This window comes from Salvelinus alpinus, chromosome 17 (assembly GCF_045679555.1).
Source record: "Salvelinus alpinus chromosome 17, SLU_Salpinus.1, whole genome shotgun sequence".
NCBI lineage: Eukaryota > Metazoa > Chordata > Actinopteri > Salmoniformes > Salmonidae > Salvelinus > Salvelinus alpinus.
The window spans coordinates 49,404,642-49,424,641 of NC_092102.1; the positions used below are offsets into that span (position 1 = coordinate 49,404,642).

At 51.5% G+C, this 20,000-nt stretch overlaps 2 protein-coding genes across 2 annotated transcripts in view; one reads left to right on the forward strand and one right to left on the reverse strand.

The window, feature by feature from the left end:
* LOC139541897 (laminin subunit alpha-5-like) overlaps window positions 1-20,000 on the reverse strand; it is a 211,983-nt gene that overhangs the window by 132,088 nt on the left and 59,895 nt on the right. The window contains exon 3 of the mRNA XM_071346780.1: window positions 2,779-2,896. Within this exon, the coding sequence (XP_071202881.1) occupies window positions 2,779-2,896 (118 nt within the window). The remainder of the gene's footprint in view (window positions 1-2,778; window positions 2,897-20,000) is intronic.
* LOC139543201 (PE-PGRS family protein PE_PGRS33-like) lies at window positions 8,397-8,864 on the forward strand (the record flags this gene model as incomplete). The annotated part of the gene is made up of 2 exons (XM_071349469.1): window positions 8,397-8,508; window positions 8,656-8,864. Coding segments are annotated over 2 exons (321 nt in total), but the record flags the coding sequence as incomplete, so codon positions are not given.

Here is a 20,000-nt window from a genome sequence, read left to right on the forward strand (position 1 = left end):
TTCCATCTATATCATTTCTTAATATTACTCAGTTCCTTTGGCTTTGATGCCTCATGATTGAGTATTGCTCTGTTCAAGTAGACTGTGATTTTGCTGTGATCTGATAGGTGTGTCAGTGGGCTGACTGTGAACGCTCTGAGAGACTCTGGGTTGAGGTCAGTGATAAAGTAGTCTACAGTGCTACTGCCAAGAGATGAGTTATAGGTGTACCTACCATAGGAGTCCCCTCGAAGCCTACCATTGACTATGTACATTACCAACGCGCGACAGAGCTGCAGGAGTTGTGACCCGTTTTTGTTGGTTATGTTGTCATAGTTGTGCCTAGGGGGGCATATGGGGGAGGGAATGCTGTCACCTCCAGGTAGGTGTTTGTCCCCCTGTGTGCTGAGGCTGTCAGGTTCTTGTTCGGTTCTGGCATTTAGGTCACCACAGACTAATACATGTCCCTGGGCCTGGAAATGATTGATTTCCCCCTCCAGGATGGAGAAGCTGTCTTCATTAAAGTATGGGGGTTCTAGTGGGGGGATATAGGTGGCCCACAGGAGGACATTTTTCTCTGTTGAGATCATATCCTTTTGAATTTCTAGCAAAATGTAAAATATTCCTGTTTTGATTCATTTAATAGAGTGAGTTACATCTGCTCTATACCAAATTAGCATACCCCCTGAGTCCCTTCCCTGTTTCACACCTGGTACAGTGCCTTGTTAAATTACAGGTTGTAAGGCAACAAAATAGGAAAAATGCCAAGGGGGTTGAATACTTTCTCAAGTCACTGTAGTGTGGTGGATGGGACTACCAGCTGTCTGTAACCTAGAGGGCAACCAGTGGGTCTGTCTCCTCTATACCACCCACCTGGTAGTGTGGTGGATGGGACTACCAGCTGTCTGTAACCTAGAGGGCAACCAGTGGGTCTGTCTCCTCTATACCACCCACCTGGTAGTGTGGTGGATGGGACTACCAGCTCTCTGTAACCTAGGGGGAAACCAGTGGGTCTGTCTCCTCTATACCACCCACCTGGTAGTGTGGTGGATGGGACTCCCAGCTGTCTGTAACCTAGAGGGCAACCAGTGGGTCTGTCTCCTCTATACCACCCACCTGGTAGTGTGGTGGATGGGACTACCAGCTGTCTGTAACCTAGAGGGCAAATCTCCTCTATACCACCCACCTGGTAGTGTGGTGGATGGGACTACCAGCTCTCTGTAACCTAGAGGGCAACCAGTGGGTCCGTCTCCTCTATACCACCCACCTGGTAGTGTGGTGGATGGGACTACCAGCTCTCTGTAACCTAGAGGGCAACCAGTGGGTCCGTTTCCTCTATACCACCCACCTGGTAGTGTGGAGGATGGGACTACCAGCTCTCTGTAACCTAGTGGGCAACCAGTGGGTCCGTCTCCTCTATACCACCCACCTGGTAGTGTGGTGGATGGGACTACCAGCTCTCTGTAACTACCAGCTCTCTGTAACAACGCCGCTGAGGTGGGCTGGCAACAATGCTCGGATTGTTCCTGTCTGCCTCCTATTGATTGACAGCTGGTGCCGCCAGTCAGGTGGAAGCAGCTCTGTGAGAGGCCCCTCCCCCCTCTGCCCTCAGGGTTATTCCAAAACAAACCCCGGAACCTTGGAATAACCCTTAGAACCACACACAACCAATCACACATAACTAAACACACACAACCAATCACACACAACCAATCACACACAACTAAACACACACAACCAATCATACACACCCAATCACACACAACCAATCACACACACAACCAAACACACAAATCTAAACACACACAACTAAACACACACAACTAAACACACACAACTAAACACACACAACTAAACACACACAACTAAACACACACAACTAAACACACACAACTAAACACACACAACCAATCACACACAACCAAACACACACAACCAATCACACACAACTAAACACACAAAACTAAACACACACAACCAATCATACACAACCAACCACACACAACCAATCACACACAACTAAACACACACAACCAATCATACACACCCAATCACACACAACCAATCACAAAAGGGGAAAAACAAACACAGGAATTGAACTTTCAGACCCCCCCCCCAGACACAAACACACAAACCTCTTCCTGATCCTCGTCTTCCTTCTCTTCTCGATGTTCAGGAACCGCAAGTACAATCGGTTTCATAGTTCTACTCATAGGAACACGTAGTGATGGGGCAAAATCTCAATATCGATACTTTGACTCCGAGTATTGTTTTTTGTTGTTGTTGCTAGGTAGCGTTAGCGTTCTCTAGTTGGCTGTACCTGGAAGAGGCCAGTTTCGATCTATCATTCTGAGAAGTCTGGCTCAGTTGCCTTTTTAATGATAAGTCATTAAACAAAAATAAATTAGGATTAAGTCAGTAACTTAATCAAAGCATAGAAATGTGAATGATATAGCCACATGTGTTAGTGATGGGGAGAAATCTCTACAGTTAAATATTACCATATTATTTTTGGAAGATGTTACATATCGATATCTGACTGGAAGTTGTACCTGCTCCAAAACTCCGGTAGTTTCCATCCTAGAGTTTGTTCTCTATCTTCATTTTAAAACAGTGACCCAACATGTTTTTACCACTTTTATTTCCAACGTCCGATCAAAACTACATTTCCTCATGACTTTCTCTCGTCTCTCTGCAGCAGATATTTAGTGAGCAAAATGTTCTGAACATCAAATCGAAAAATAAAATCGGAATCGAATCGAAATACATGTACATATATAAATCCCCAACCCTACTCACAGGCGAAGAACTGCCAGGGCTGGTAGGTCTCCCCGAAGTCAGTGGAACGTTCTAGCACCCACAGGTCTGGTCGAGGAGAGTTGGCAAACTTGATCAGCACATAGGCCACGTGGAAGAGCTGGAGAAAGAAGAGGGACAAATGTGCTGTTAAAAATACGCTCAAAACATTTATCTAAGTGAAACATGTGGAGGGGGGGGGGGCTGGGTGGGGCTGGGGGGGTTGAAATAGTTATTTGGAAAGGAGGATCTGTCGTTCTTTCACCATCACTTGGAGGGCCCCCCCATCCATCCACCCAGCCACCCACCCATCCATCCACCCGCCCATCCACACCAGCTACCTACCCACACCAGCCACCCACCCACCCAGCCACCCACCCAGCCATCCACTCTGTACCAGTACCCCCTGTATATAGCCTCCACATTGACTCTGTACCGGTACCCCCTGTATATAGCATCCACATTGACTCTGTACTGGTACCCCCTGTATATAGCCTCCACATTGACTCTGTACCGGTACCCCCTGTATATAGCCTCCACATTGACTCTGTACCAGTACCCCCTGTATATAGCCTCCACACTGACTCTGTACTGGTACCCCCTGTATATAGCCTCCACATTGACTCTGTACCGTAACACCCTGTATATAGCCTCCACATTGACTCTGTACCGGTACCCCCTGTATATAGCCTCCACATTGACTCTGTACCGGTACCCCCTGTATATAGTCTCCACATTGACTCTGTACCGGGACCCCCTGTATATAGCCTCCACATTGACTCTGTACCGGTACCCCCTGTATATAGCCTCCACATTGTCTCTGTACCAGTACCCTCCTGTATATAGCCTCCACATTGACTCTGTACCAGTACCCCCCTGTATATAGCCTCCACATTGACTCTGTACCGGTACCCCCTGTATATAGCCTCCACATTGACTCTGTACCAGTACCCCCCTGTATATAGCCGCCACATTGTCTCTGTACCAGTACCCCCCTGTATATAGCCTCCACATTGACTCTGTACCAGTACCCCCCTGTATATAGCCTCCACATTGACTCTGTACCAGTACCCCCCTGTATATAGCCTCCACATTGACTCTGTACCGGTACCCCCTGTATATAGCCTCCACATTGACTCTGTACCAGTACCCCCCTGTATATAGCCTCCACATTGTCTCTGTACCAGTACCCCCCTGTATATAGCCTCCACATTGTCTCTGTACCAGTACCCCCTGTATATAGCCTCCACATTGACTCTGTACTGGTACCTCCTGTATATAGCATCCACATTGACTCTGTACTGGTACCCCCTGTATATAGCCTCCACATTGACTCTGTACCGGTACCCCCTGTATATAGCCTCCACATTGACTCTGTACCGGTACCTCCTGTATATAGCCTCCACATTGACTCGTTATTGTTATTCTTATCGTGTTACTTTTTATTATTACTTTTTATTTTAGCCTACTTGGTAAATATTTTCTTAATTCTTCTTGAACTGCATTGTTGGTTAAGGGCTTGTAAGTAAGCATTTCACGGTAAAGTCTAAACTTGTTGTATTCGGCATTTCACGGTAAGGTCTACACTTGTTGTATTCGGCATTTCACGGTAAGGTCTACACTTGTTGTATTCGGCATTTCACGGTAAATTCTACACTTATTCGGCGCATGTGACAAATACACTTTGATCTGATTTGATTTATTGGGGATTTCATACTTAACAATGTTAGGGCTTATCTTTAGCCAGTTAGAACAACTTTCTCCCGGAAGAGGAAGTGACCTCATCCAGTTTGAAGAGGAAGTGACCTCATCCAGTTTGAAGAGGAGGTGACCTCATCCAGTTTGGAGTATCTAGTTAGTCAGTCAGTGAGCTGTGTTGTGTGTGTGTGTGTGTGTGTGTGTGTGTGTGTGTGTGTGTGTGTGTGTGTGTGTGTGTGTGTGTGTGTGTGTGTGTGTGTGTGTGTGTGTGTGTGTGTGTGTGTGTGTGTGTGTGTGTGTGTGTGTGTGCGTGCGTGTGTGTTCAACTGCTTCAATATTTACCCTGTATTACAGTAAAGCGGTACAGGCACCTTTGGTTAATATAGGATTTAACCAACTTTTTGATACTCGTGAAATGTGAAGTAAACATGTAACTTTTACCAGAGTGGAACTAACGCCTCCAATCAATAACCACATGGACCATTGAATGGCACTGTGAGGATAGCACACACACACACACGCACGCACGCACACACACACACACACTCAATGTCCCTTTGGGGTTAATTATTGTACACATTCCTCTGGGAGTTGGTAGTGCATTTCTGAATCCTGCCCCAGGATATCATGGTGATTCGCTGAGGAGGAGAGGAGAGGAGAGGAGGGGAGAGGAGAGGAGGGGAGAGGAGAGGAGAGGAGAGGAGAGGAGAGGAGAGGAGAGGAGAGGAGAGGAGAGGAGAGGAGAGGAGAGGAGAGGAGAGGAGATGCCTCCCTCTCACACACGCCCAGGTCAGAACGCCACGGGCCAAAGGGAGTTTACAGTCTGGACAGTTTGATCTCAAGGGAAGATAGAGGAAGAGAGAGATCCTCAGGGAGAGAGTGACCCCAGACGATCAAAGCACGCCCAGGTCAGAGCAACACGACCACAGGGCAAAGTCACAGTGTGTTCTCAGATACAGGGAGACAAGGAGGGGACCTGCACTGTGTCACAGAGTTACAATCCAGAGGGACGGCAAGAGAGGACGGGTAAGAGCTGCTTAACGTCCACGTCACATCAGAGAGGAGAGAATATGAGATGAGAGGAGGAGAGAGGAGAGAGGTGAGGAGAGGAGAGAATATGAGATGAAAGGAGAGGAAGAGAGAAGAGGAGAAAGGAGAGGAGGAGAGGAGGAGAGAGGAGAGAAGGAGAGAGGAGAGAAGAGGAGAAGGAGAGAAGAGAAGGAGAGAGGAGAGAGGAGAGAGGAGTGGAGGAGGGGAGGGAGGAGAGGAGGAGAGGAGGAGAGAGGAGAGAGGAGAGAAGGAGAGAGGAGAGAAGAGGAGCAGGAGAGAAGAGAAGGAGAGAGGAGAGGAGTGGAGGAGGGGAGGGAGGAGAGGAGGAGAGAGGAGAGAGGAGAGAAGGAGAGAGGAGAGAAGAGGAGGAGAGAAGAGAGAGAAGAGGAGTGGAGGAGGAGAGAGGAAGAGAGAGGAGAGGAGGAGAGAGGAGAGGAAAGGAGAGAGGTAGAGAGGGAAAGAGGGAAGAAGGCAGGGAAGGAGATGACTCCGTCTCACACACGCCCAGGTCAGAACGCCACGGGCCAAAGGCAGTTTACAGTCTGGACAGTTTGATCTCAAGGGAAGATAGAGGAAGAGAGAGATCCTCAGGGAGAGAGTGACCCCAGACGATCAAAGCACGTCCAGGTCAGAGCAACATGACCACAGGGCAAAGTCACAGTGTGTTCTCAGATACAGGGAGACAAGGAGGAGACCTGCACAGTGTCACAGAGTTACAACCCAGAGGGACGGCAAGAGAGGACGGGTAAGAGCTGCTTAACGTCCACGTCACATCAGAGAGGAGAGAATATGAGATGAGAGGAGGAGAGAGGAGAGAGGTGAGGAGAGGAGAGAATATGAGATGAGAGAGGAGAGGAGAGGAGAGAAGGAGAGAGGACAGAATATGAGATGAGAGGAGGAGAGAGGAGAGAGGTGAGGAGAGGAGAGAATATGAGATGAAAGGAGAGGAAGAGAGAAGAGGAGAGGGGAAAGAGGAGAGGCCCCTGAACAGTCCAGAAGTCTGCAGCCCCTCCATGCACACTATCACTAACTCCCTTAGACTCTCTCTCTCTGTCCACGTCACATCACTCTCTCTCTCTCTAGGTCCATGTCAGAGCTAACCTCATCATCCACAGAATAACATAATCGCGAGAGAGAGCTGGCTGAGGGACGAGATACAAGACTACCAGACTGGAGAGAGAGGCTGACAGTCTTCTGAGAACAAGTCTATAGATACAAGACCACCAGACAGGAGAGAGAGGCTGACAGTCTCCTGAGAACAAGTCTATAGATACAAGACCACCAGACAGGAGAGACAGGCTGACAGTCTCCTGAGAACAAGTCTATAGATACAAGACCACTCTGCCTGTTCTGACCTCGAGCCTGCCTATCGCCTGGTACTGTTTGGACTCTGACCTGGTTTATGAACTCTCGCCTGTCCCCGACCTGCCTTTCCCCTACCCCTTTTGATATAATAAATATCGGAGCTCAAACATCTGCCTTCTGTGTCTGCATTTGGGTCTCGCCTTGTGCCCTTATGGAGAGACTTACAGTTGTGAGTCATTTAGCAGACACTCTTATCCAGAGCCACTACAGTAGTGAGTCATTTAGCAGACATAGATATCCTATCCTCTCCTCCCCTCCCCTCCCCTCTCCTCCTCCCCTCCCCTCTCCTCTCCTCCCCCCTCCCCTCTCCTCTCCACCTCTCTTAACCCCTCCTATCCTATCCTCCCCTCCCCTCTCCTCCCTCCTTCTCACCTCCCCTCTCCCCCGTGTCCTACCCACTGTCCTCCTCCTCTCCTCCCCTCTCCTCCCCTCCCCTCTTCTCTCCTTTCTCCTCCTCACCTCTCCTCTCCTTCCCCCTCTTCCCCTCCCCCCTCTTCCCATCCCCTCTCCTCCCCCTCCCCTCTCCCCTCCTCTCCTGTCCTGCCCTGTCCTCTCCTCCCCTCTCCCCCCTGTCCTACCCGCTGTTCTCCCCCTCTCCTCCCATCTCCTGTCCTGTGACAGATGTTGAGTGGATGGTCGTCTTAGGGCCTAAATCCCCCCCCCCCCGCTATCTGCAGTAAGTCGTTCCTCTACCGGACAACCCTGGCGGACAGACTGGCTTATCCTGAGCCATCCCCAGTGGAGGATCTCAGGCTCCTGGGATCTGGGGAATGTATCCTGAGCCATCCCCGGTGGAGGATCTCAGGCTCTACAGAGTGGTATAGAAAGGATACAAGTTATGGGATTAATAATAATGGAAGTCTTTAAGGACGCACAGCTGTGCCTGTCTGTCTGTCTGTCTGTCTGTCTGTCTGTCTGTCTGTCTGTCTGTCTGTCTGTCTGTATGGTCCAAGACAACCAATGTCAGCCCAGCACATGGTATCAGCACAGTATATATATTCATCCAGACAATATTTTTGTCTTGTCTGTCTACTCTGTCTACCCGTGGGAAACCGAGCTCCTCAAAGCAGCTTGAGTGATGCCGAGCCAGAAACACAGCTGTCACCCCCTGGAGACAGACTAGAATCAATCAAGTCTCCCTTCACCACTCCATGCTGGGCTAGACCGGGAGGGCTGGGGTAGAAGGGGTTGGGGGGCTGGGGCTAGACCGGGGGGGCTGGGGGTAGAAGGGGTTGGGGGTAGACCGGGAGGGCTGGGGGTAGAAGGGGTTGGGGGTAGACCGGGAGGGCTGGGGGTAGAAGGGGTTGGGGTGCTGAGGGTAGAAGGGGTTGGGGGGCTGGGGGTAGAAGGGGCTGGGGGTAGAAGGGGTTGGAGGGCTGAGGGCTGGGGGTAGAAGGGGTTGGGGGGCTGGGGGTAGAAGGGGTTGGGGGGCTGGGGGTAGAAGGGGTTGGGGGGCTGGGGGTAGAAGGGGCTGGGGGTAGAAGGGGTTGGAGGGCTGAGGGCTGGGGGTAGAAGGGGTTGGGGGGCTGGGGGTAGAAGGGGTTGGGGTGCTGGGGGTAGAAGGGGTTGGGGGGCTGGGGGTAGAAGGGGTTGGGGTGCTGGGGGTAGAAGGGGTTGGGGGTAGAAGGGGTTGGGGGGTTGGGGGTAGAAGGGGTTGGGGGGCTGGGGGTAGAAGGGGTTGGGGGGCTGGGGGTAGAAGGGGCTGGGGGTAGAAGGGGTTGGAGGGCTGAGGGCTGGGGGTAGAAGGGGTTGGGGGGCTGGGGGTAGAAGGGGTTGGGGGGCTGGGGGTAGAAGGGGTTGGGGGGCTGGGGGTAGAAGGGGTTGGGGGGCTGGGGGTAGAAGGGGCTGGGGGGCTGGGGGTAGAAGGGGTTGGGGGGCTGGGGGTAGAAGGGGTTGGGGGGCTGGGGGTAGAAGGGGTTGGGGTGCTGGGGGTAGAAGGGGTTGGGGGGCTGAGGGGTAGAAGGGGCTGGGGGTAGAAGGGGTTGGAGGGCTGAGGGCTGGGGGTAGAAGGGGTTGGGGGGCTGGGGGTAGAAGGGGTTGGGGGGCTGGGGGTAGAAGGGGTTGGGGTGCTGGGGGTAGAAGGGGTTGGGGGGCTGGGGGTAGAAGGGGTTGGGGTGCTGGGGGTAGAAGGGGTTGGGGGGCTGGAGGTAGAAGGGGTTGGGGGTAGAAGGGGTTGGGGTGCTGGGGGTAGAAGGGGTTGGGGTGCTGGGGGTAGAAGGGGCTGGGGGTAGAAGGGGCTGGGGGTAGAAGGGGTTGGGGGGCTGGGGGTAGAAGGGGTTGGGGGGCTGGGGGTAGAAGTGGCTGGGGGTAGAAGAGGTTGGGGGGCTGGGGGTAGAAGGGGTTGGGGGTAGAAGGGGTTGGGGGGCTGGGGGTAGAAGGGGTTGGGGTGCTGGGAGTAGAAGGGGTTGGAGGGCTGAGGGTAGAAGGGGTTGGGGTGCTGGGGGTAGAAGGGGTTGGGGGTAGAAGGGGTTGGGGGGCTGGGGGTAGAAGGGGTTGGGGTGCTGGGGGTAGAAGGGGTTGGGGGGCTGAGGGGTAGAAGGGGCTGGGGGTAGAAGGGGTTGGGGGGCTGAGGGGTAGAAGGGGCCGGGGGTAGAAGGGGCTGGGGTGCTGGGGGTAGAAGGGGCTGGGGGTAGAAGGGGTTGGGGGTAGAAGGGGTTGGGGTGCTGGGGTGCTGGGGGTAGAAGGGGCTGGGGGTAGAAGGGGTTGGGGTGCTGGGGGTAGAAGGGGCTGGGGTGCTGGGGGTAGAAGGGGTTGGGGGTAGAAGGGGCTGGGGTGCTGGGGGCAGAAGGGGTTGGGGTGTTGAGGGCTGGGGGCTGGTGAGGTCACAAAAATCAGGGGCATTCTCAGGAAGTCCCAGGAGGTCCCAGGAAGTCCTAGATGGATGAGTGCCATCTATTATGTACTTAGAAGTCCACTTCCTCCAGTATCTATAGACACTACAGTATATATATAGACACTACAGTATATATATAGACACTACCGTATATATGTAGACACTACCGTATATCTATAGACACTACAGTATATATATAGACACTACAGTATATAATTAGACACTGAGTGTAAGACAGGAAATGGAAGACAGGAAATGACAATATGATGACTGAGTGTACAAAACATTAAGAACACCTTCCTAATATTGAGTTGCACCCCCTTTTGTCCTCAGAACAGCCTCAGTTCGTCAGGGACATGGACTCTACAAGGTGTTGAAAGCGTTCCACAGGGACGCTGGTCCATGTTGACTCCAATGCTTCCCACAGTTGTGTCAAGTTGGCTGGGTGTCCTTTTGGGTAGTGGACTATTCTTGATACACACGGGGAAACTGTTGAGTGTGGAAAAACCCAGCAGCGTTGCAGTTCTTGACACAAACTGGTGCGCCTGGCACCTACTACCATAACCCCCGTTCAAAGGCACTTACATATTTTGTCTTGCCCAATCACCCTCTGAATGGTACACATAAACAATCCATGTCTCAATTGTCTCAAAAATCCATCTTTAACCTGTCTCCTCCCCTTCATCTACACTGGTTGAAGTGGATTTAACAAATGACATCAATAAGGGATCATAGCTTTCACCTGGATTCACCTGGTCAGTCTATGTCATGGACAGAGCAAGAAATGTCATGGAGCCTGTACCATTCACCCTGGGGTTGTAGAGTTCCTGTCCCTGGGGTTGTAGAGTTCATGTCCCTGGGGTTGTAGAGTTCCTGTCCCTGGGGTTGTAGAGTTCCTGTCCCTGGGGTTGTAGAGTTCCTGTCCCTGGGGTTGTAGAGTTCCTGTCCCTGGGGTTGTAGAGTTCCTGTCCCTGGGGTTGTAGAGTTCCTGTCCCTGGGGTTGTAGAGTTCCTGTCCCTGGGGTTGTAGAGTTCCTGTCCCTGGGGTTGTAGAGTTCCTGTCCCTGGGGTTGTAGAGTTCCTGTCCCTGGGGTTGTAGAGTTCCTGTCCCTGGGGTTGTAGAGTTCCTGTCCCTGGGGTTCTAGAGTTTCTGTACCTGGGGTTCTAGAGTTCCTGTCCCTGGGGTTGTAGAGTTCCTGTCCCTGGGGTTGTAGAGTTCCTGTCCCTGAGGTGGTAGAGTTCATGTCCCTGGCGTTCTAGAGTTCCTGTCCCTGGGGTTCTAGAGTTCCTGTCACTGGGGTTCTAGAGTTCCTGTCCCTGAGGTGGTAGAGTTCATGTCCCTGGTGTTCTAGAGTTCCTGTCCCTGGGATTCTAGAGTTCCTGTCCCTGGGGTTCTAGAGTTCCTGTCCCTGGGGTTCTAGAGTTCCTTTCCATGGGGTTCTAGAGTTCCTGTCCCTGGGGTTCTAGAGTTCCTGTCCCTGGGGTTCTAGAGTTCCTGTCCCTGGGGTTGTAGAATTAATGTCCCTGGGGTTCTAGATTTCCTGTCCCTGGGGTTGTAGAGTTCCTTTCCCTGGGGTTGTAGAGTTCCTGTCCCCGGGGTTCTAGAATTAATGTCCCTGTGGTTGTAGAGTTCCTGTCCCTGGGGTTCTAGAGTTCCTGTTCCTGGGGTTCTAGAATTCATGTCCCTGGGGTTCTCGAGTTCCTGTCCCTGGGGTTCTAGAGTTCCCGTCCCTGGGGTTCTAGAGTTCCTGTCCCTGGGGTTCTAGAATTAATCTCCCTGTGGTTCTAGAGTTGCCGTCCCTGGGGTTGTAGAGTTCCTGTCCCTGGGGTTCTAGAATTAATGTCCCTGTGGTTCTAGAGTTCCTGTCCCTGGGGTTCTAGAGTTCCTGTCCCTGAGGTGGTAGAGTTCATGTCCCTGGCGTTCTAGAGTTCCTGTCCCTGGGATTCTAGAGTTCCTGTCCCTGGGGTTCTAGAGTTCCGGTCCCTGGGGTTCTAGAGTTCCTTTCCATGGGGTTCTAGAGTTCCTGTCCCTGGGGTTCTAGAGTTCCTGTCCCTGGGGTTCTAGAGTTCCTGTCCCTGGGGTTGTAGAATTAATGTCCCTGGGGTTCTAGATTTCCTGTCCCTGGGGTTGTAGAGTTCCTTTCCCTGGGGTTGTAGAGTTCCTGTCCCCGGGGTTCTAGAATTAATGTCCCTGTGGTTCTAGAGTTCCTGTCCCTGGGGTTCTAGAGTTCCTGGGGTTCTAGAATTAATGTCCCTGGGGTTCTCGAGTTCCTGTCCCTGGGGTTCTAGAGTTCCCGTCCCTGGGGTTCTAGAGTTCCTGTCCCTGGGGTTCTAGAATTAATCTCCCTGTGGTTCTAGAGTTGCCGTCCCTGGGGTTGTAGAGTTCCTGTCTCTGGGGTTCTAGAATTAATGTCCCTGTGGTTCTAGAGTTCCTGTCCCTGGGGTTCTAGAATTCCTGTCCCTGGGGTTCTAGAATTAATGTCCCTGGGGTTCTAGAGTTCCTGTCCCTGGGGTTCTAGAGTTCCTGTCCCTGGGGTTCTACAGTTCTTGTCCCTGGGGTTGTAAAATTCCTTTCCCTGGGGTTCTAGAATTCCTGTCCCTGGGGTTCTATAATTCCTGTCCCTGGGGTTCTAGAGTTCCTGTCCCTGGGGTTCTATAATTAATGTCCCTGGGGTTCTAGATTTCCTGTCCCTGGGGTTCTAGAATTAATGTCCCTGGGGTTCTAGAGTTCCTGTCCCTGGGGTTCTAGAGTTCCCGTCCCTGGGGTTCTAGAGTTCCTGTCCCTGGGGTTCTAGAGTTCCTGTCCCTGGTGTTCTAGAATTAATGTCCCTGGGTTTCTAGAGTTGCCGTCCCTGGGGGTCTAGAATTCCTGTCCCTGGGGTTCTATAATTAATGTCCCTGTGGTTCTAGAGTTGCCGTCCCTGGGGTTGTAGAGTTCCTGTCCCTGGGGTTCTAGAATTAATGTCCCTGGTGTTGTAGAGTACATGTCCCTGGGGTTCTAAAATAAATGTCCCTGGGGTTCTAGAGTTCCTGTCCCTGGGGTTGTAGAGTTCCCATCCCTGGGGTTGTAGAGTTCCTGTCCCTGGGGTTCTAGAGTTCCTGTCCCTGGGGTTCTAGAATTAATGTCCCTGGGTTTCTAGAGTTCCCATCCCTGGGGTTGTAGAGTTCCTGTCCCTGGGGGTCTAGAATTCCTGTCCCTGGGGTTCTGGAATGCCATAACGTTCCTTTATCAATGGAGCTGTCATGCCTGTAGCAGAGAGTTCCACAGCAGAATTCTCTCTCAAGGCTCTATGCACAGATCTGCACTCCAATGACATGTTGTCTACAGTTATTACAAAGTCCTCTCAAACATACCACTGTAGAACCCCTTAAAACGAGAGAGGGAAAATCACCACGCATCATCACATGACGTTCTGACAGGGAATTATTATGGTCTGTTCAAATATAATGGCATGTTTCCCTCCAGATGACAGGCCCAGTCTCTCCATAGGAAGACAGCTTTCCCCCCAGATGACAGGCTCAGTCTCTCCATAGGAAGACAGCTTTCCCTCCAGATGACAGGCCCAGTCTCTCCATAGGAAGACAGGTTTGCCCTCCAGATGACAGGCTCTCTCAGTCTCTCCATAGGAAGACAGGTTTTCCCTCCAGATGACAGGCCCAGTATCTCCATAGGAAGACAGGTTTTCCCTCCAGATGACAGGCCCAGTCTCTCCATAGGAAGACAGCTTTCCCTCCAGATGACAGGCTCAGTCTCTCCATAGGAAGACAGGTTTTCCCTCCAGATGACAGGCCCAGTCTCTCTATAGGAAGACAGGTTTTCCCTCCAGATGACAGGCCCAGTCTCTCCATAGGAAGACAGGTTTTCCCTCCAGATGACAGGCCCAGTCTCTCCATAGGAAGACAGGTTTTCCCTCCAGATGACAGGCTCTCTCAGTCTCTCCATAGGAAGACAGATTTTCCCTCCAGATGACAGGCTCAGTCTCTCCATAGGAAGACAGGGTTTCCTCCAGATGACAGGCTCTCTCTGTCTCTCCATAGGAAGACAGGTTTTCCCTCCAGATGACAGGCTCAGTCTCTCCATAGGAAGACAGCTTTCCCTCCAGATGACAGGCCCAGTCTCTCCATAGGAAGACAGGTTTTCCCTCCAGATGACAGGCTCAGTCTCTCCATAGGAAGACAGGTTTCCCTCCACATGACAGGCACCAGTCTCTCCATAGAAAGACAGGTTTTCCCTCCAGATGACAGGCTCAGTCTCTCCATAGAAAGACAGGTTTTCCTTCCAGATGACAGGCCCAGTCTCTCCATAGGAAGACAGGTTTTCCCTCCAGATGACAGGCCCAGTCTCTCCATAGGAAGACAGGTTTTCCCTCCAGATGACAGGCCCAGTCTCTCCATAGGAAGACAGGTTTTCCCTCCAGATGACAGGCCCAGTCTCTCCATAGAAAGACAGGTTTTCCTTCCAGATGACAGGCCCAGTCTCTCCATAGGAAGACAGGTTTTCCCTCCAGATGACAGGCCCAGTCTCTCCATAGGAAGACAGGTTTTCCCTCCAGATGACAGGCCCAGTCTCTCCATAGGAAGACAGGTTTTCCCTCCAGATGACAGGCCCAGTCTCTCCATAGAAAGACAGGTTTTCCTTCCAGATGACAGGCCCAGTCTCTCCATAGGAAGACAGGTTTTCCCTCCAGATGACAGGCCCAGTCTCTCCATAGGAAGACAGGTTTTCCCTCCAGATGACAGGCCCAGTCTCTCCATAGGAAGACAGGTTTTCCCTCCAGATGACAGGCTCAGTCTCTCCATAGGAAGACAGGTTTTCCCTCCAGATGACAGGCACCAGTCTCTCCATAGGAAGACAGGTTTTCCCTCCAGATGACAGGCTCAGTCTCTCCATAGAAAGACAGGTTTTCCCTCCAGATGACAGGCTCAGTCTCTCCATAGAAAGACAGGTTTTCCCTCCAGATGACAGGCTCAGTCTCTCCATAGAAAGACAGGTTTTCCCTCCAGATGACAGGCTCAGTCTCTCCATAGGAAGACAGGTTTTCCCTCCAGATGACAGGCTCAGTCTCTCCATAGGAAGACAGGTTTTCCCTCCAGATGACAGGCTCAGTCTCTCCATAGGAAGACAGGTTTTCCCTCCAGATGACAGGCTCAGTCTCTCCATAGGAAGACAGGTTTTCCCTCCAGATGACAGGCTCAGTCTCTCCATAGGAAGACAGGTTTTCCCTCCAGATGACAGGCTCAGTCTCTCCATAGGAAGACAGGTTTTCCCTCCAGATGACAGGCTCAATCTCTCCATAGGAAGACATTTTGAACATATAAGGAGAGGAGGAAAGGAAAGGGAGAGAGGAGAGGAGAGGTAGGCTGGCATGTCAGGTCTTGCCTCTCTCTGGGGCCCGGGAACAGGGGAACAGGAGAGGAAACAATGGAACAAGGCTTAGTGGAAGTAGTGAAGAGGCCTTCGGGGAGGGGGAGGGGAATGAGAGGAACATTGTGCCACTGTGAGGAAGATGACGGTCGTCTTCTTGTTGCTTTAGTCTCAGCTGAGCCCCAGCTACTGTAGGTGTCCATCTGTTTTTACACGTGTATGTCTGTCTGTCTACAGTACTCCTCTTTCCTACTCCACACTGCACAGGATCTCTGACCGTAGCTAAACACACCAGGGGAGAGGCCAGGGTACAGTCGCTACTCATCGTCACGGAGAGACCAGGGTACAGTCGCTACTCATCGTCACGGAGAGACCAGGGTACAGTCGCTACTCATCGTCACGGAGAGACCAGGGTACAGTCGCTACTCATCGTCACGCACTTCTGGAATCCTTTTCACAAGCTCTGATATACGCAAGTTCTGGAGCTGTCTGTTTACTTAAATTCCCTTGGTGGAAAGCCTTGGGCGTAAAAGCCAAGCGCTTATTGAACATCCTTTATGGCATCATGTTTATTCTGTGCTTTGCTCAGTTGTTTTGCAATGAGCTCAGTGAAAATAAACAACAATGATTTTTCTTTCTTCTCTTGCAACAGATTCATTCAAATTCCAAAGCAAGAAACATATAGATATATTTCTACCTAGCTGGGGCGGCAGGTAGCCTAGTGGTTAGAGTGTTGGCCTAGTGGTTAGAGTGTTGGCCTAGTGGTTAGAGCGTTGGCCTAGTGGTTAGAGTGTTGGCCTAGTGGTTAGAGTGTTGGCCTAGTGGTTAGAGTGTTGGCCTAGTGGTTAGAGTATTGGCCTAGTGGTTAGAGTGTTGGCCTAGTGGTTAGAGCGTTGGCCTAGTGGTTAGAATGTTGGCCTAGTGGTTAGAGTGTTGGCCTAGTGGTTAGAGTATTGGCCTAGTGGTTAGAGTGTTGGCCTAGTGGTTAGAGTGTTGGCCTAGTGGTTAGAGTGTTGGACTAGTGGTTAGAGTGTTGGCCTAGTGGTTAGAGTATTGGCCTAGTGGTTAGAGTGTTGGCCTAGTGGTTAGAGTGTTGGACTAGTGGTTAGAGTGTTGGCCTAGTGGTTAGAGTGTTGGCCTAGTGGTTAGAGTGTTGGACTAGTGGTTAGAGTGTTGGCCTAGTGGTTAGAGTGTTGGCCTAGTGGTTAGAGCGTTGGCCTAGTGGTTAGAGCGTTGGCCTAGTGGTTAGAGTGTTAGCCTAGTGGTTAGAGTGTTGGACTAGTGGTTAGAGTGTTGGCCTAGTGGTTAGAGTGTTGGCCTAGTGGTTAGAGCGTTGGCCTAGTGGTTAGAGCGTTGGCCTAGTGGTTAGAGTGTTGGCCTAGTGGTTAGAGTGTTGGACTAGTGGTTAGAGTGTTGGCCTAGTGGTTAGAGTGTTGGCCTAGTGGTTAGAGTGTTGGCCTAGTGGTTAGAGAGTTGGCCTAGTGGTTAGAGTGTTGGCCTAGTGGTTAGAGTGTTGGCCTAGTGGTTAGAGAGTTGGCCTAGTGGTTAGAGTGTTAGCCTAGTGGTTAGAGTGTTGGCCTAGTGGTTAGAGAGTTGGCCTAGTGGTTAGAGTGTTGGCCTAGTGGTTAGAGCGTTGGCCTAGTGGTTAGAGTGTTAGCCTAGTGGTTAGAGCGTTGGCCTAGTGGTTAGAGTGTTGGCCTAGTGGTTAGAGTGTTGGCCTAGTGGTTAGAGCGTTGGCCTAGTGGTTAGAGTGTTGGCCTAGTGGTTAGAGTGTTAGCCTAGTGGTTAGAGTGTTGGCCTAGTGGTTAGAGTGTTGGCCTAGTGGTTAGAGTGTTGGCCTAGTGGTTAGAGCGTTGGCCTAGTGGTTAGAGTGTTGGCCTAGTGGTTAGAGTGTTGGCCTAGTGGTTAGAGCGTTGGCCTAGTGGTTAGAGTGTTGGCCTAGTGGTTAGAGCGTTGGCCTAGTGGTTAGAGCGTTGGCCTAGTGGTTAGAGTGTTGGCCTAGTGGTTAGAGTGTTGGCCTAGTGGTTAGAGCGTTGGCCTAGTGGTTAGAGTGTTAGCCTAGTGGTTAGAGCGTTGGCCTAGTGGTTAGAGCGTTGGCCTAGTGGTTAGAGCGTTGGCCTAGTGGTTAGAGCGTTGGCCTAGTGGTTAGAGCGTTGGCCTAGTGGTTAGAGCGTTGGCCTAGTGGTTAGAGTGTTGGCCTAGTGGTTAGAGCGTTGGCCTAGTGGTTAGAGCGTTGGCCTAGTGGTTAGAGCGTTGGCCTAGTGGTTAGAGCGTTGGCCTAGTGGTTAGAGCGTTGGCCTAGTGGTTAGAGCGTTGGCCTAGTGGTTAGAGTGTTGGCCTAGTGGTTAGAGTGTTGGCCTAGTGGTTAGAGTGTTGGCCTAGTGGTTAGAGTGTTGGCCTAGTGGTTAGAGTGTTGGCCTAGTGGTTAGAGTGTTGGCCTAGTGGTTAGAGCGTTGGCCTAGTGGTTAGAGCGTTGGCCTAGTGGTTAGAGCGTTGGCCTAGTGGTTAGAGCGTTGGCCTAGTGGTTAGAGCGTTGGCCTAGTGGTTAGAGTGTTGGCCTAGTGGTTAGAGTGTTGGCCTAGTGGTTAGAGTGTTGGCCTAGTGGTTAGAGTGTTGGCCTAGTGGTTAGAGTGTTGGCCTAGTGGTTAGAGTGTTGGCCTAGTGGTTAGAGTGTTGGCCTAGTGGTTAGAGTGTTGGCCTAGTGGTTAGAGCGTTGGCCTAGTGGTTAGAGCGTTGGCCTAGTGGTTAGAGCGTGGGCCTAGTGGTTAGAGCGTTGGCCTAGTGGTTAGAGTGTTAGCCTAGTGGTTAGAGTGTTGGCCTAGTGGTTAGAGCGTTGGCCTAGTGGTTAGAGTGTTGGCCTAGTGGTTAGAGCGTTGGCCTAGTGGTTAGAGTGTTAGCCTAGTGGTTAGAGTGTTGGCCTAGTGGTTAGAGTGTTGGCCTAGTGGTTAGAGTGTTGGCCTAGTGGTTAGAGTGTTGGCCTAGTGGTTAGAGCGTTGGCCTAGTGGTTAGAGCGTTGGCCTAGTGGTTAGAGCGTTGGCCTAGTGGTTAGAGTGTTGGCCTAGTGGTTAGAGCGTTGGCCTAGTGGTTAGAGCGTTAGCCTAGTGGTTAGAGCGTTGGCCTAGTGGTTAGAGCGTTAGCCTAGTGGTTAGAGCGTTGGCCTAGTGGTTAGAGCGTTGGCCTAGTGGTTAGAGCGTTGGCCTAGTGGTTAGAGCGTTGGCCTAGTGGTTAGAGCGTTGGCCTAGTGGTTAGAGCGTTGGCCTAGTGGTTAGAGCGTTGGCCTAGTGGTTAGAGCGTTGGCCTAGTGGTTAGAGCGTTGGCCTAGTGGTTAGAGCGTTGGCCTAGTGGTTAGAGCGTTGGCCTAGTGGTTAGAGTGTTGGCCTAGTGGTTAGAGAGTTGGCCTAGTGGTTAGAGCGTTGGCCTAGTGGTTAGAGTGTTGGCCTAGTGGTTAGAGAGTTGGCCTAGTGGTTAGAGCGTTGGCCTAGTGGTTAGAGCGTTGGCCTAGTGGTTAGAGCGTTGGCCTAGTGGTTAGAGTGCTGGCCTAGTGGTTAGAGTGTTAGCCTAGTGGTTAGAGTATTGGCCTAGTGGTTAGAGTGTTGGCCTAGTGGTTAGAGCGTTGGCCTAGTGGTTAGAGCGTTGGCCTAGTGGTTAGAGCGTTGGCCTAGTGGTTAGAGCGTTGGCCTAGTGGTTAGAGCGTTGGCCTAGTGGTTAGAGCGTTGGCCTAGTGGTTAGAGCGTTGGCCTAGTGGTTAGAGCGTTTGCCTAGTGGTTAGAGCGTTGGCCTAGTGGTTAGAGCGTTGGCCTAGTGGTTAGAGCGTTGGCCTAGTGGTTAGAGCGTTGGCCTAGTGGTTAGAGCGTTAGCCTAGTGGTTAGAGCGTTAGCCTAGTGGTTAGAGCGTTGGCCTAGTGGTTAGAGCGTTGGCCTAGTGGTTAGAGCGTTGGCCTAGTGGTTAGAGCGTTGGCCTAGTGGTTAGAGCGTTGGCCTAGTGGTTAGAGCGTTGGCCTAGTGGTTAGAGCGTTGGCCTAGTGGTTAGAGCGTTGGCCTAGTGGTTAGAGCGTTGGCCTAGTGGTTAGAGCGTTGGCCTAGTGGTTAGAGCGTTGGCCTAGTAACCAGAAGGTTGCTAGATCAAATCCTGGAGCTGACAAGGTAAAATACCAGTTCTACCCCTGAACAAGGCAGTGAACCCACTGTTCCCAGGTAGGCCGTCATTGTAGATAGGAATTTGTTCTTAACTGACTTGCCTAGTTAAATAAAGGTTAAATAAACACTAACAGTTTCTAGAGCGTCCCCTTAACCCCTCAACACTCAACCCTCAATAACTCAACCCACAACTCTCCACCCCTCAACGCTCATATATATAACACTCACATATATAATAGTGTTTCATTTCCTGAGGAGGCTGTATGAAAGGGTTGGCAGGCTGCAGTCTGAGGTATTTGAGGGGGAGAAGAGGGGCCTAGAGCCCTGAGGGGGGAGAGAGAGAGGAGACGGACCCACCGGTTGCCCTCTAGGTTACAGAGAGCTGGTCGTACCATCCACCAAATTACCAGGTGTGTAACAGGGAAGAGACTCAGGGGGTATGCTAATTTGGTATAGAGCAGACCTAACTCACTCCATTAAATGAGTAAAAACAGGAATATTTTAAATTTTGCAAGAAATTCAAAAAGTTTAATTATCTTAACAGAGGAAAATGTCCTCCTGTGGGCCACCTATATCCCCCCAGTAGAATCCCCATACTTTAATGAAGACAGCTTCTCCATCCTGGAGGGGTGTCCCTGGGCCTCATTTCCAGGCCCAGGGACATGTACTAGTCTGTGGCGACCTAAATACCAGAACTGGACAAGAGCCCGACACTCTCAGCACACAGGGGGACAAACACCTGAATGGAGGGGACAAACACCTGCCTGGAGGTGACAGCA